At 40.7% G+C, this 12,916-nt stretch overlaps 1 protein-coding gene across 4 annotated transcripts in view; it reads left to right on the forward strand.

Moving 5' to 3' along the window:
* Positions 1–12,916, forward strand: part of YLPM1 (YLP motif containing 1) — a 73,087-nt gene that overhangs the window by 31,759 nt on the left and 28,412 nt on the right. For 3 of the 4 annotated variants that reach the window (XR_012091005.1, XM_007987280.3, XM_007987281.3), the window contains exons 5-6: positions 1,688–3,805; positions 6,923–7,043. Coding sequence is in view for 3 of the 4 variants with exons in the window: in XM_007987280.3 (XP_007985471.3) it covers positions 1,688–3,805; positions 6,923–7,043 (2,239 nt within the window). In the remaining variant the exon portion in view is untranslated. The remainder of the gene's footprint in view (positions 1–1,687; positions 3,806–6,922; positions 7,044–12,916) is intronic. The other variant, XM_007987284.3, reaches the window with a different exon arrangement.

The raw sequence follows: 12,916 nt of genomic DNA on the forward strand, positions 1-12,916 counted from the left end.
ACTATTGTAGTCTGTATTTCTGCAATGGTCATGTGGTCATAGCTGGTATATATGTTCTTCCACTACTCATTCCATATTCCCTTTGCTCTAAGTAAGTACCTCAGCCAGTCCTGATTCCTTATCTGATGGGGTGACCCAGGCTTTCATTCTTGAAAGGTATGGGCTATTAGCAGATTCTTTCTGAATTAGTTCTGCTATTTGCAGTTCTACAATACCCTTTGCAATTTTCCATAGACTTGAATCTCAGTACATGGGAAATACTAAGAGATGTCCTAGAGGATCTCTTGCATTTCGGACATACTCCACTTCACCTGTATTGTGTGGTAGTAACCCAAATTTCCCTTGAAAGTTAGGATTAGTCATCCCCAGTGAATATAGTAACTCTCTCTCCATTGCCTCTTGATTTGAAACTTCCGAATAAAGTTGGGGTCTCAACTTCAGGTTAGTGGAATCATTTGTTGTGTCCCCTAGTGGAAGTATTTCGTGTTTCCTTAGCTTAAGGTGCCCTTGCCACATACTTTCATCATCTCCAGCTCATTCTGTCAGCTTTAGTTCAGAGAATTTGTCTTTCAAGACTCAACATAAGCCTCTCCAATTCTGTTGTCCTTATTGTATACACATAGACTTGAGACATTACACCTCTTGATATTTATTTACACTTAGATTATCTTTATATTTGGTTGTAAACTCTTTGAGGGCACAGATGACATTTTATTCTTGTATCTCTTGGATGTAATGTAATGCCTGACAGATAGGGGATGTGTTATCTCTTTACTGGATAAGAAAGTGGGTTCATAGCAAAAATAACTGTGCAGACTTTTTAAAATGTCAGAGCCTACTCTTAAGATAGGGTTGCTGTTTCTTTTTCCTTTTTTTTTTTTTTAACTTTTTTTGATTGAAATGTTAGTGCCAGCTCTAACAATATAATCATCCTGTATTTTCTTGTTTGTCTTTTCATATTTAGTTTTTAGTTACAATTTAATTCCAGAAGTGCTCAGTTATGGAATTTGTTAATTTTTTTCTCTTTAAAATGAGTAGCCTTTCCTGTCTCCTAAGGCACAGTATTTATAATTGCTTTTTTTTTTTTTTTTTTTTTAAGACGGAGTCTCGCTCTTGTCACCCAGGCTAGAGTGCAATAGTGTGATCTCAGCTCACTGCAACCTCTGCCTACTAGGTTCAAGTGATTCTTCTGCCTCAGCCTCCGAAGTAGCTGGGATTACAGGCACCTGCCACCATACCTGGCTAAATTTTTGTTTTTTGTTTTTTGTTTTTTGTTTTAAGTAGAGACAGGGTTTCACCATGTTGGCCAGGCTAGTCTCGAACTCCTGATCTCAGGTGATCTGGCCGTCTCTGCCTCCCAAAGTGCTGGGATTACAAGTGTGAACCACTGTGCCTGGCCTGTAATTGCTTTTTAACTGTTCAGTATATCAGTGACTTGCTGCAGGAGATGTGTTGAAGTAAATTAGATAATACTGACATGATTTCCAACACCTGTCCTAAGACCTTCTGAGCACTGCCACCTTAACACACTGGTTCAAAGATATTGGTGACTCAGGATTTATTTAATGACTGAAAAGAGTCATTGTTGTAAACAAATTCTAAGGCAAGAGTGCCTTAAATATTCTTACATGGAGAATTTTTTTTTCTGCTTTACTGTCTTGAGTAATATCTTTTGTTTTACTTGTAGATTTGATGGTCCTCGAAGATTTGAGGATTTAGGGTCAAGGTGTGAAGGACCGAGACCCAAAGGGCCTCGTTTTGAAGGAAATCGCCCCGATGGGCCAAGACCCAGATATGAAGGTCACCCAGCAGAGGGCACTAAAAGCAAATGGGGAATGATTCCCCGGGGGCCAGCATCTCAATTTTATATTACCCCCAGTACATCCCTAAGTCCTCGACAGAGTGGACCACAATGGAAAGGCCCCAAACCAACTTTTGGACAGCAACATCAGCAGCAACCTAAGTCACAAGCAGAACCTCTTTCAGGAAACAAAGAACCATTAGCAGACACCAGTAGTAACCAGCAGAAGAATTTTAAAATGCAATCAGCTGCATTTTCCATTGCTGCAGATGTAAAGGATGTCAAGGCGGCTCAGTCAAATGAGAATCTAAGCGACTCTCAGCAGGAGCCACCTAAAAGCGAAGTCTCGGAAGGGCCTATAGAGCCTTCTAATTGGGACCAGAATGCTCAAAATATGGAGACTCAAATCGACAAAGCCCAAGCTGTTACTCAGCCTGTACCCCTTGCAAATAAGCCTGTACCTGCTCAATCTGCTTTTCCTTCAAAAACAGGGGGGATGGAGGGAGCAGCAGCAGTAGCAACATCATCATTAACAGCAGATAATGATTTTAAACCTATGGGTATTGGTCTACCCCATTCAGAAAACAACCAAGATAAAGGCCTGCCTCGGCCAGATAATAGAGATAATAGATTAGAAGGCAATAGAGGCAGTAGCTCATCTTACAGAGGTCCTGGGCAAAGCAGAATGGAAGACACACGGGATAAAGGTCTAGTAAACAGAGGTCGCGGCCAGGCAATCAGTCGAGGCCCAGGATTGGTCAAGCAAGAAGACTTTCGGGATAAGATGATGGGTAGAAGAGAAGACAGTAGAGAGAAGATGAACAGAGGAGAAGGTAGCCGGGACAGAGGGTTGGTGAGACCTGGAAGCAGTCGGGAGAAAGTGCCAGGTGGTCTGCAAGGGAGCCAGGACAGGGGTGGAGCTGGCAGTCGAGAAAGGGGACCACCTCGGAGGGCTGGCAGTCAGGAGAGAGGACCTCTTCGAAGGGCTGGGAGTAGAGAGAGAGTACCACCCCGAAGAGCTGGGAGCAGGGAGAGAGGACCACCTCGAGGGCCTGGCAGTCGAGAAAGGGGACTGGGAAGATCAGAGTTTGGTCGTGATAGAGGTCCATTCAGACCAGAACCAGGAGATGGTGGGGAAAAAATGTATCCATATCACCGAGATGAGCCTCCTAGGGCTCCATGGAACCATGGAGAAGAGCGAGGGCATGAAGAGTTTCCATTAGATGGTAGAAATGCTCCAGTGGAACGAGAAAGACTCGATGACTGGGATAGAGAGAGATACTGGAGAGAATGTGAACGTGACTATCAAGATGATACACTAGAGCTCTATAACAGAGAGGACAGGTTCTCAGCACCACCATCTCGGTCTCATGATGGAGATAGGCGAGGCCCTTGGTGGGATGATTGGGAGAGAGACCAGGATATGGATGAGGACTACAATAGGGAAATGGACAGGGACATGGACAGGGATGTGGATCGGATTGGAAGACCCATGGATATGTATGATAGAAATTTGGATAATGAGTGGGACAGAGATTATGGGAGACCACTGGATGAACAAGAATCACAGTTTCGTGAACGAGATATTCCATCTCTTCCACCTTTACCGCCCCTCCCACCTCTTCCACCTTTGGATAGATATCGGGATGATAGATGGAGAGAAGAAAGAAATCGAGACCATGGGTATGATCGAGATTTCCGTGATAGGGGTGAGTTGAGGATTCGAGAGTATCCAGAAAGAGGAGATACATGGCGGGAAAAGCGAGATTATGTTCCTGACAGAATGGACTGGGAAAGAGAACGGTTGTCAGACAGATGGTACCCATCTGATGTGGATAGACATTCCCCCATGGCGGAACATATGTCCTCCTCACATCATTCCTCAGAAATGATGGGGTCCGATGCAAGCTTAGACTCTGATCAAGGCCTTGGAGGGGTAATGGTTCTCAGTCAGAGGCAGCATGAAATCATTTTGAAAGCTGCACAAGAACTGAAAATGCTTCGGTAAGTTGACTCCTTCAGATCATTTCTTTTAATAAAAACCATGTTCAGACTGCTCTTTTTAAAGTGATATGTATTTGAATGGAATCATTTTACTTCAAGTTCTTATCACATACTTTTAATTTATATTTCTGGTCATTCAGTGCTGTTTTAGGGTTAGGATGGGTATTTAGGAATTGTGTTAATGATAAACTTATGCCCTAAGATGTGAAAATTGACTGCTGTCTTGGCCTTTGTAGATGTGTTGCTGGCATGCCATGCCTGTGCATGTTTCAAGTGTCAAACTTCAACTTTTCAATGCTCTGGATTTCACAGGGTTCATGTGTAACCTTCATTTTTTCCAGTAAGCAGTTTGTTCTTTGGTATTAGATCTAATAGACTTTCTATTCACTAATCATTGGTATAACTTTGGAAAGTGCTGTATTTTTCTTTGTTGAAGCTAAAAATGGCTTGCTTAGGAGCATCCTCAGATTTGTTTAACTATTGATGCTTTCTTTTGGGGATGTTTTATCTTTCATTATAACTAAAAGCAGATATTTCTCCTTGAGGATGTTACTTGTTTCTACATAACCAAATGTTTTCTTTGTGAAATGGAAAATAGGATTTCTTGACTTACAATCAACTATGTATAGGTATCTACATAATTTTCCTCTTTTCCTGTAGTAACATTAATAACAAAAGCTAACATTTACTGCATGCTTACTCTGGGCCAGGAACTGTACTAAGTGTGTTGTATATAATAACTCATTTAATCCTTAAACCAGCTGTATCTTGGGATAGGAATTTAGAAGTCAGTGACAGATTGCAAGCTTTTTTAAAGGAATTTTTTTGAGAAAGTCAATTAATGATTAGGTTTTGATAGATTCCAGTGTATTATATTTCTTCCATTTTTAAATTCTGGTTTACAGTTGTGGATCTTACCAATAAATTATAACTTAAACTTTAGAACTAGGAAAGAAAAATATGGTGAAAAAGGTAATGATGAAAGACTAGGTACGGCAGGTTTGTGTGGTCTATAGCTGAGAGGTTTATTTTTTCCAGATTACTCATGAAGAAAATGTGGAAAGCATGCTATAGAATATTTAGCTACTACACTATTCACTTTTAAGTTATAGATACCTTTAATTTTAATTTAACACCTACCTTGTAACTGGGCACTTGCTAATAATTGAGTGTATATATTATGTCAGTCTGTCTATCTCAAAGGCCTGCAAAGATAAGGTAGTATTATCCCCACTTCACAAATGACCCTGAAGTTCAAAGAGGTTAAGTTCACTTAGCTAGTAAGTGGCAAACCCGGCCTTTGAACTCAATCTGTCTAAAACTCTAAAATCTGTGTTATGGAGCATACCAAGCTGATTGGTGGTGTTAAGCTGCCAAAGTTTCTTTTTCCTTTTGAAATTTCTTTTTAATTCATTATTGCTTTGCATGGCAATGCTGGACAAAAGGTGCTGCTGCTGCGTCATCCTTTTTTTAAAGCTTTCTAGGCAACATGAACATAATTAAACAATATATAGGGAGTGATGGATAATGTGGTCATAGCCAAATACAAGTAGTTTATATTGTGTCAGTGTAAAGTCATAAGGAGTATCGTAAGGGATGTGATGATGGGATTTATGTGAGCAGTAAATAATCTTACATACTTGACCCTTACTTTGTGGTCCCTTGTTTGTGAACCCTCATTTGGGTCACTTACTTTAATGTAGGGAGAAAATTATAAAAGGTCTTAAAAAGTTGTAGTGAATTTTACCCATGTTTAAGGTGGACATTGTGAAGTAAAAGTATTTTCATCAGAAATTTAAAGAAAAAACTGAAGGGTTACGTAATTATCTTCAGGAATATGAAATGTTGTTTTTAAAGGTATAGACTGACAATTGTTCTCACCATCTACAGCAGGGGCCATAAATTAAAATGTCCTCAAGAATCAGATAACAAAAATGAGTGAAAGTGGGCCAAGTATAACTCTGTAGAGTATGGTGAAGATTGTGACAGGTTATTTCATCTAACATGGGCAGCTTCTGCTGCACTCGGCTGATTGTTGGCATGTGGGAATGTAGGCCTAGTGTTACCATATCTCTTTAAGATTTGAATTTATATATGAAATATTTTGCTTTGTAAATATGACAGCTAATTCAAATTTTAAAAACTGATGTGAAAGCCACCTTTTAAAAACATTTTTAGGCCATATTTGGCCCATGGGCCACCATTTTGCAACCTCTGGTCTAAAGCGGATCACGAGGTCAGGAGATCGAGACCATCCTGGCTAACCCAGTGAAACCCCGTCTCTACTAAAAAAATACAAAAAACTAGCTGGGCGCGGTGGCGGGCGCCTGTAGTCCCAGCTACTCGGGAGGCTGAGGCAGGAGAATGGCGTGAACCCGGGAGGCGGAGCTTGCAGTGAGCAGAGATCCGGCCACTGCACTCCAGCCTGGGCGACAGAGCGAGACTCCGTCTCAAAAAAAAAAAAAAAAAAAAAAAAGAGTTGAAAAAAATAAGCCGGGCGTGGTGGCTCACACCTGTAATCCCAGCACTTTGGGAGGCTGAGGCAGGCGGGTCACGAGGCCAGGAGTTTGAGACCAGCCTGGCCAATATGGTAAAACCCCGTCTCTACTAAAAATATGTAAAAAATTAGCCAGGCGCGGTGATGCGTGCCTGTAGTCCCAGCTACTCGGGAGGCTGAGGCAGGAGAATCACTTGAACCCGGGAGGCGGAGCTTGCAGTGAGCCGCGATCGTGCCTTTGCACTCCAGCCCAGGCGACAGAGCGAGACTCGTCTCAAAAAAATAAATAAATAAAAAGCAAGAGAGCTTTTGGTTGGATTAAAGAAAAACAAAACAACTAGTAGATGAGATAGTAGAAAACTACTGAGGCAAGTTGTGGAATCTGTTCTCGAGTATCTTCAATAATTTATAATTAATTATTTATATGTCTTGAATGACTGATGAGTTAGCCACATAAAAGCAAAAGAGGGTAATCCCAGAGCTGCCCAGTGTATGGCCACTGCAGAGAATTTTAGGACAAGGTTTTTTAGGTCTCTTCTTTTTAATTAAATATTAATTGTAGTCACTTAGGAATGGAATAAGCATGCTTTATGGACTATGTCAATTTTATTTGTTTGCAGGGAACAGAAAGAACAGCTTCAAAAGATGAAAGACTTTGGGTCTGAGCCACAGATGGCTGACCATCTACCACCTCAGGAATCAAGATTGCAGAATACATCTTCAAGACCTGGAATGTATCCGGTATGGGAGAATGTGTGCTCAGGAAATGAAATGGTTTCTACTTTGTATGTTTCTATGTTTGATTTTTTTAAAAAATTGAATAAATATAAGTTTCCTCTATAAAATGTAACTTTTGGAAACTTAAAAGTTTATGGTAATTGAACTTTGAACACCTTAAAAGCATGTTCAAAAGTGTGGCAGAGATGCTCCTTTTCCCCAGATTTTGATAAGCATACCAAGTACACCTGAACTACATAGCTTCTGTTCACAAAATGGTAGAATTTTCCTAATAATTTTTTATGTTAAAATAGTCCTGTTGGCTGGACATAGTGGCTTACACCTGTAATTCTAGCACTTTGGGAGGCTAAGGCGAGAGGATTGCTTGAGCCCAGGAGTTTGACACCAGCCTGCGCAAGATGGTGAGACCCCCATCTCTACCAAAAAAAAAAAAAAAAAAAAGGTCCTGTTTTCCATCTAGGCAGAGCTGGATGTGGGCCTCCTGATGCTTCCTACCTCTTCAGGCTACTAGTCCTTCAGATGGGGAAATACCATCGCCCAGTACATTCAGAACTGTGTCAGCCAGTATGAAAAGGGGTGTTTATGTTAAAGACTTGAGTAATTAAGTTCTCCTTTTTTTTTCCCAAGAGCATGCCAGAACTCCTTTTGTTTTTGTTATTTTACCTTTAAACCAGTAATGGGTTTTCAAATGTTTTAAATGTTATCTTGCAAGTAGTTTTATGACAGCATAATGGAGAAAAGAGCTCTACTGAACCTCGACTGAACCATTTCATCAAATTAACACTTTTCATTTCTCAGTGTTCCCTTCCATCCTGGTCTAATACTTAACAGTAAGACATAGTTGTTGATATCAGCGACCACCATAGTGTTGTTGAGTCCCCAGACTGGATCTCTTGATCTTTGTATGCATCTACCTGTCAGCAGGGTTTCTGTCTGTGAATGTGACTCCTGTCAAATGCAGCATGTTCAAAATGGGGCTCATTATACCCCATTAAATTGTCTTTTTTCTCATTATCACCTAGTCATGCTAACTTGAAACCTGAAAATAAGCCCTCCATCTTGCCCATGTCCTACCCTGCCATAACCATTCTGCTGATTGATTTTACCTCCTTTGAATCAAATTCTCAAGTATAATTATACCCATTTTAAGCCTATAGTTCGAGTTTTTGACAGATGTATACCAAAAGATAAAAAAAATTCTCAGCCAAGTGCCGTGGCTCACACCTGTAATCCCAGCACTTTGGGAGGCCAAGGCAGGTGGATCACCTGAGGTCGGGAGTTTGAAACCAGCCTGCTCAACATGGAGAAACCCTGGCTGTACTAAAAATACAAAATTAGCTGGGTGTGGTGGTGCATGCCTGTAATCCCATCTACTCGGGAGGCCAAGACAGGAGAATCACTTGAACTCGGGAGATGGAGGTTGCAGTGAGCCGACATCGTGCCATTGCACTCCAGCCTGGGCGATGAGCAAAACTCCATCTCAAAAAAAAAAAAAAAAAGTTGTCATCACCCTAAAAAGTTCATGCCCTTTTGTAGCTGGGACTACCCCTACACCCAGGCAGCATTGATGTGATTTATGGCCAGATGGACATTTTAAAACAAATCTCACCATGTGGCTACCTAGCTTTAAAACTCTTCAGTGTTCTCCCATGCCTTCAGGATGAAATTTAGAATCTCTTGCATGACTTTCTTGTTCTTCCTAAGCTGGCCTGACCTCTGCTGACCATTGCTTGCTACTCCACTCTCTGATGCTTCATTTTCCCTCCACATAGAGCTAGTTAACAATTTTGTGGCTATGCTAGATTCTTTTACTTCTTCATTCCTTTGCGTATGCATGTTGTTCTCTAAGCCTAGAGTCTTTTCTTTGCCTTCCCATCCCCTCCTGCAACTGACTAATGCTTGTTTATCTTTTAGAACTCAGCTCTAGTATCTTCTCTTCCACCTATGTAAGGCAGTTACCCTCATACATACCCTGTAACATCTTGTACTAGTCTCTATTGTCATCTTTATCATGTTGCATTTTGATTGTCTGTTTTCTTGTCTGTCTTTCCTTCTAACTTGAGTCCATAAGATAAGAACTATATCTTTCATCTTTGCATGTCTTAGTAAATAGTAGAAACACCAGATTGTACATACACATTTCTGCTTTATTTGCTTAACAAATCATAATCATCTTTCCATATTGTTATATGCTATATTATTTTTTGATTTATAATAATTTATTGAATTAATTCAATTTCTGTTTGAATTTGTTTCTGATCTTCCACTGTTCTCTTAATATTACCCTATTGGGTTCTTATTTTAGATAACTCCTTTTCTTTTTTTCTTTTTTTCTTTTTTTTTTGAGATGGAGCCTCACTCTGTTGCCTAGGCTGGAGTGCAGTGGCATGATTTCAGCTCACTGAAACCTCCGCCTCCTGGGTTCAAGCGATTCTCCTGCCCTGGCTTCCAAGTAGCTGGGATTACTGGCGCCTGCCACCACGCCCGGCTAAATTTTTTGTAATTTTAGTAGAGACAGGGTTTTACCAATTGGCCAGGCTGGTCTTGAACTCCTGACCTCAGGTAATCCACTTGCCTCGGCCTCCGAAAGTACTGGGATTACAGGCATGAGCCACTGCACCCAGCAGATAACTTCTTAGGAGTAAGTTTTATGTTTTTGTTTTGTCTCTTTTTTTTTTTTTTTTTTTTTTTTTTTTTTTTGCTCTGTTGCCTGGGAGGCTGGAATACAGTGGTACAGTCATAGCTCACTGGAGCCTCAAACTCCTGGGCTCAAGTGACTCTCCCACCTCAGCTTCCTGAGTAACTGGGACTATAGGCACACACCACTACGCCTGGCTAATTAACAAAAAAAATTTGTTAGTAGGGACAGTGTCTCGCATTGTTGCCCAGGCTGGTCTCGAACTTCTGGACTTAAGTGATCCTCACGCCTTGGCCTCCCAAAGTGCTGGGATTACAGGTATGAGCCCCTGCACCCAGCCAACAGTGGTTTTAAAGTCCCAAAGTGGTATACTTCGGTCAAAGAATAAGCATACTTTTTTTTTTTTTTTTTTAAACCGAGTGTAGTCTGTCACCCAGGCTGGAGTACAGTGGCGCAATCTCAGCTCACTTCATATCTACCTCCCAGGTTCAAGTGATTCTCCTGCCTCAGCCTCTTGAGTAGCTGGGATTACAGGTGCCTGCCACCACGCCTGGCTAAATTTTTTTTATTTTTAATAGAGGCAGGGTTTCACCATGTTGGCTAGGCATGTTTCAAACTCCTGACCTCAGGTGATCCACCTGCCTCAGCCTCCCAAAGTGCTAGGATTACAGGCATGAGCCACCGCACCTGGCCCAGAATAAGCATACTTTTTAAATGATTCCTGTCACATAGCCAAACAGCTGTCTATAATAGTTGTATAATGGCCACGCGCAGTGGGTCATGCCTGCAATGCCAGCACTTTTGGGAAACTGAGGCAGGTGGATCACATGAGGTCTGGAGTTCGAGAGCAGCCTGGCCAACATGGTGAAACCCTGTCTCTACTAAAAATACAAAAATTAGCCAGGCTTGGAGGCATGTGCCTATAATCCTAGTTACTCATGAGACTGAGGCAGGAGAATCACTTGAACCTGGGAGACTCTGTCTTAGGTGCATCACCTGAGGTCAGGAGTTCAAGATCAGCTTGACCAACATGGTGAAACCTTGTCTCTACTAAGAATACAAAAATTAGCCAGGCATGGTGGTGCGCGCCTGTAATCCCAGCTACTAGGGAGACTGAGGCAGGAGAATTGCTTGAACCTGAGAGGCGGAGGTTGCAGATAGCGCCACTGTACTCCAGCCTGGGCAACAAGAGTGAGACTCTGTCTCAAAAACGATATAAATAAATGAAAAAAAAATAGTTGCGTAACATCTATACTATAGTGTCATAAGCATTAGCTACTTCATATTTTTGGTATATTTAATAATTTTAATACAGCATTTTTGATTACTAGTGAACATGAATATTTTCCCATATTTGTTAATTATACTTTCCTCTTACAGAAATTCTATTTGTGTCCTTCACCCATTTATCTGAGTCAGGTTTTTTTTTTTTTAATTAACTCATTATCCTTAATATAATATAAATATTAACCCTTTCTCATATCAACAATACTTTTAAAAAATGTATCTTTTACTCTCACTATATAGAATGGAGAAAGCACTTTTAAAAAAATTTATAAGTATACTTCTATGAGATCTTAAGATATTTAAAACTTGTCTTGATAGATGTGCCCAGACAGAATAGCTTCATCCTATATTGGCGTTTTCTTAAAGTTTACCATGCCATACTTTAATTAAAAGTTTACCTTTAGGTAATAGCCATTTGTATTTAACTGTAGCCAGTAGTTACCTCCAGTCAGTAATGTTCCTTCCATATTAGTCAACTCCATTTTATTTTTCAGAAGGTTTATTTTTAAAGTACTGCCTATATATGGGCAAATATATAAATAATGTACATTGTGAGTTCTCTAGGGTCTAAAATAGCTGTCAATAAAGAGAAAACATCCTAGAATAACAGAGAAGTAAAAAACCAAACCAAAACAAAAAAACAAAAAACAAAACAAAACAAACCAAACCAGCCAGACGCAGTGAACTAAGAAATGGGAAATAAGTGTTTGAATCACGCTTACGAAGATTAAAATAGAGACTAGGCATGGTGGCTCACACCTGTAATCCCAGCGCTTTGGGAGGCTGAGGCAAGATTACTTGAGGTCTGGAGTTCAAGACCAGCCTGGGCAACATAGCAAGACCCCATCTTTACCAAAGAAAGAATAAAAATGAAATGTATGTGGCAACTGGGTTTCAGTATTGAGTGGTTAGGACCTGTCTGCTAAGAAGTCCCGCCATCTCTGTCATAGACATTTCTGATGGCACCTGGTGATGCTTTGGGAAAACAAATGTAAGCAGGGCACACAACAGTGGCACTCCTTAGATTACTAGATGTTCATTTAGTTTATTTTGTTGTTTCATAGAACTCATGTTCTCTGTTCATCTCAGCTTTACCACAGACTACTATTATCAACCAGATAACTGAAAGGAACAGAAGTGTGGAGGCTATCTAGGATTTCTCTCACTGAAAATTTACTGTTTTTGTGGAGGAGATAGGTCTCTACAGTAGGAAGATAGTTCTTATTTATTCATTTCTCTCCTTCCTGCACACTGAGAGTAGGAAGATAGTTCTTAACCAAGGGGTATAAATCAGAATAATTCATGGAGGTTTTTTTTTTTTTTTTTTTTTTTTGAGACGGAGTCACGCTGTGTCACCCAGGCTGGAGTGCAGTGGCCGGATCTCAGCTCACTGCAAGCTCCGCCTCCTGGGTTTACGCCATTCTTCTGCCTCAGCCTCCCGAGTAGCTAGGACTACAGGTGCCCACCACCTCACCCGGCTAGTTTTTTGTATTTTTTAGTAGAGACGGGGTTTCACTGTGTTATCCAGGATGGTCTTGATCTCCTGACCTCGTGATCTGCCTGTCTCGGCCGCCCAAAGTGCTGGGATTACAGGCTTGAGCCACCGTGCCCAGCCTATTTTTTTTAATTTTAAATTACTGGTGGGACACCACCTACAGAAATTCTGTAGTTTTGGTATTGACCTGGGACATATGAATCTTGTGTGGCTACCACCCTAATTTGAAGTATGGAAATTTTAAAACATTTTCATTACCTCTGTAAGATCACTGCACCAGTTTACAGTTAGTTAATCCTCATTCCCACCCTAGTCCCAGCACTTTCTGTCTATATAGATTTGCCTTTCTGGGCATTTCATGTAAATGAATTATATAATATGTAGTCTTTCGTGTCTATCTTCTTTTCAAAGTTTATCCATGTTGTAACATGACTCAGTACTTCATTTCTTTTTACT

The sequence above is a fragment of the Chlorocebus sabaeus genome, chromosome 24 (genome assembly GCF_047675955.1).
Source record: "Chlorocebus sabaeus isolate Y175 chromosome 24, mChlSab1.0.hap1, whole genome shotgun sequence".
Classification (NCBI taxonomy): domain Eukaryota; kingdom Metazoa; phylum Chordata; class Mammalia; order Primates; family Cercopithecidae; genus Chlorocebus; species Chlorocebus sabaeus.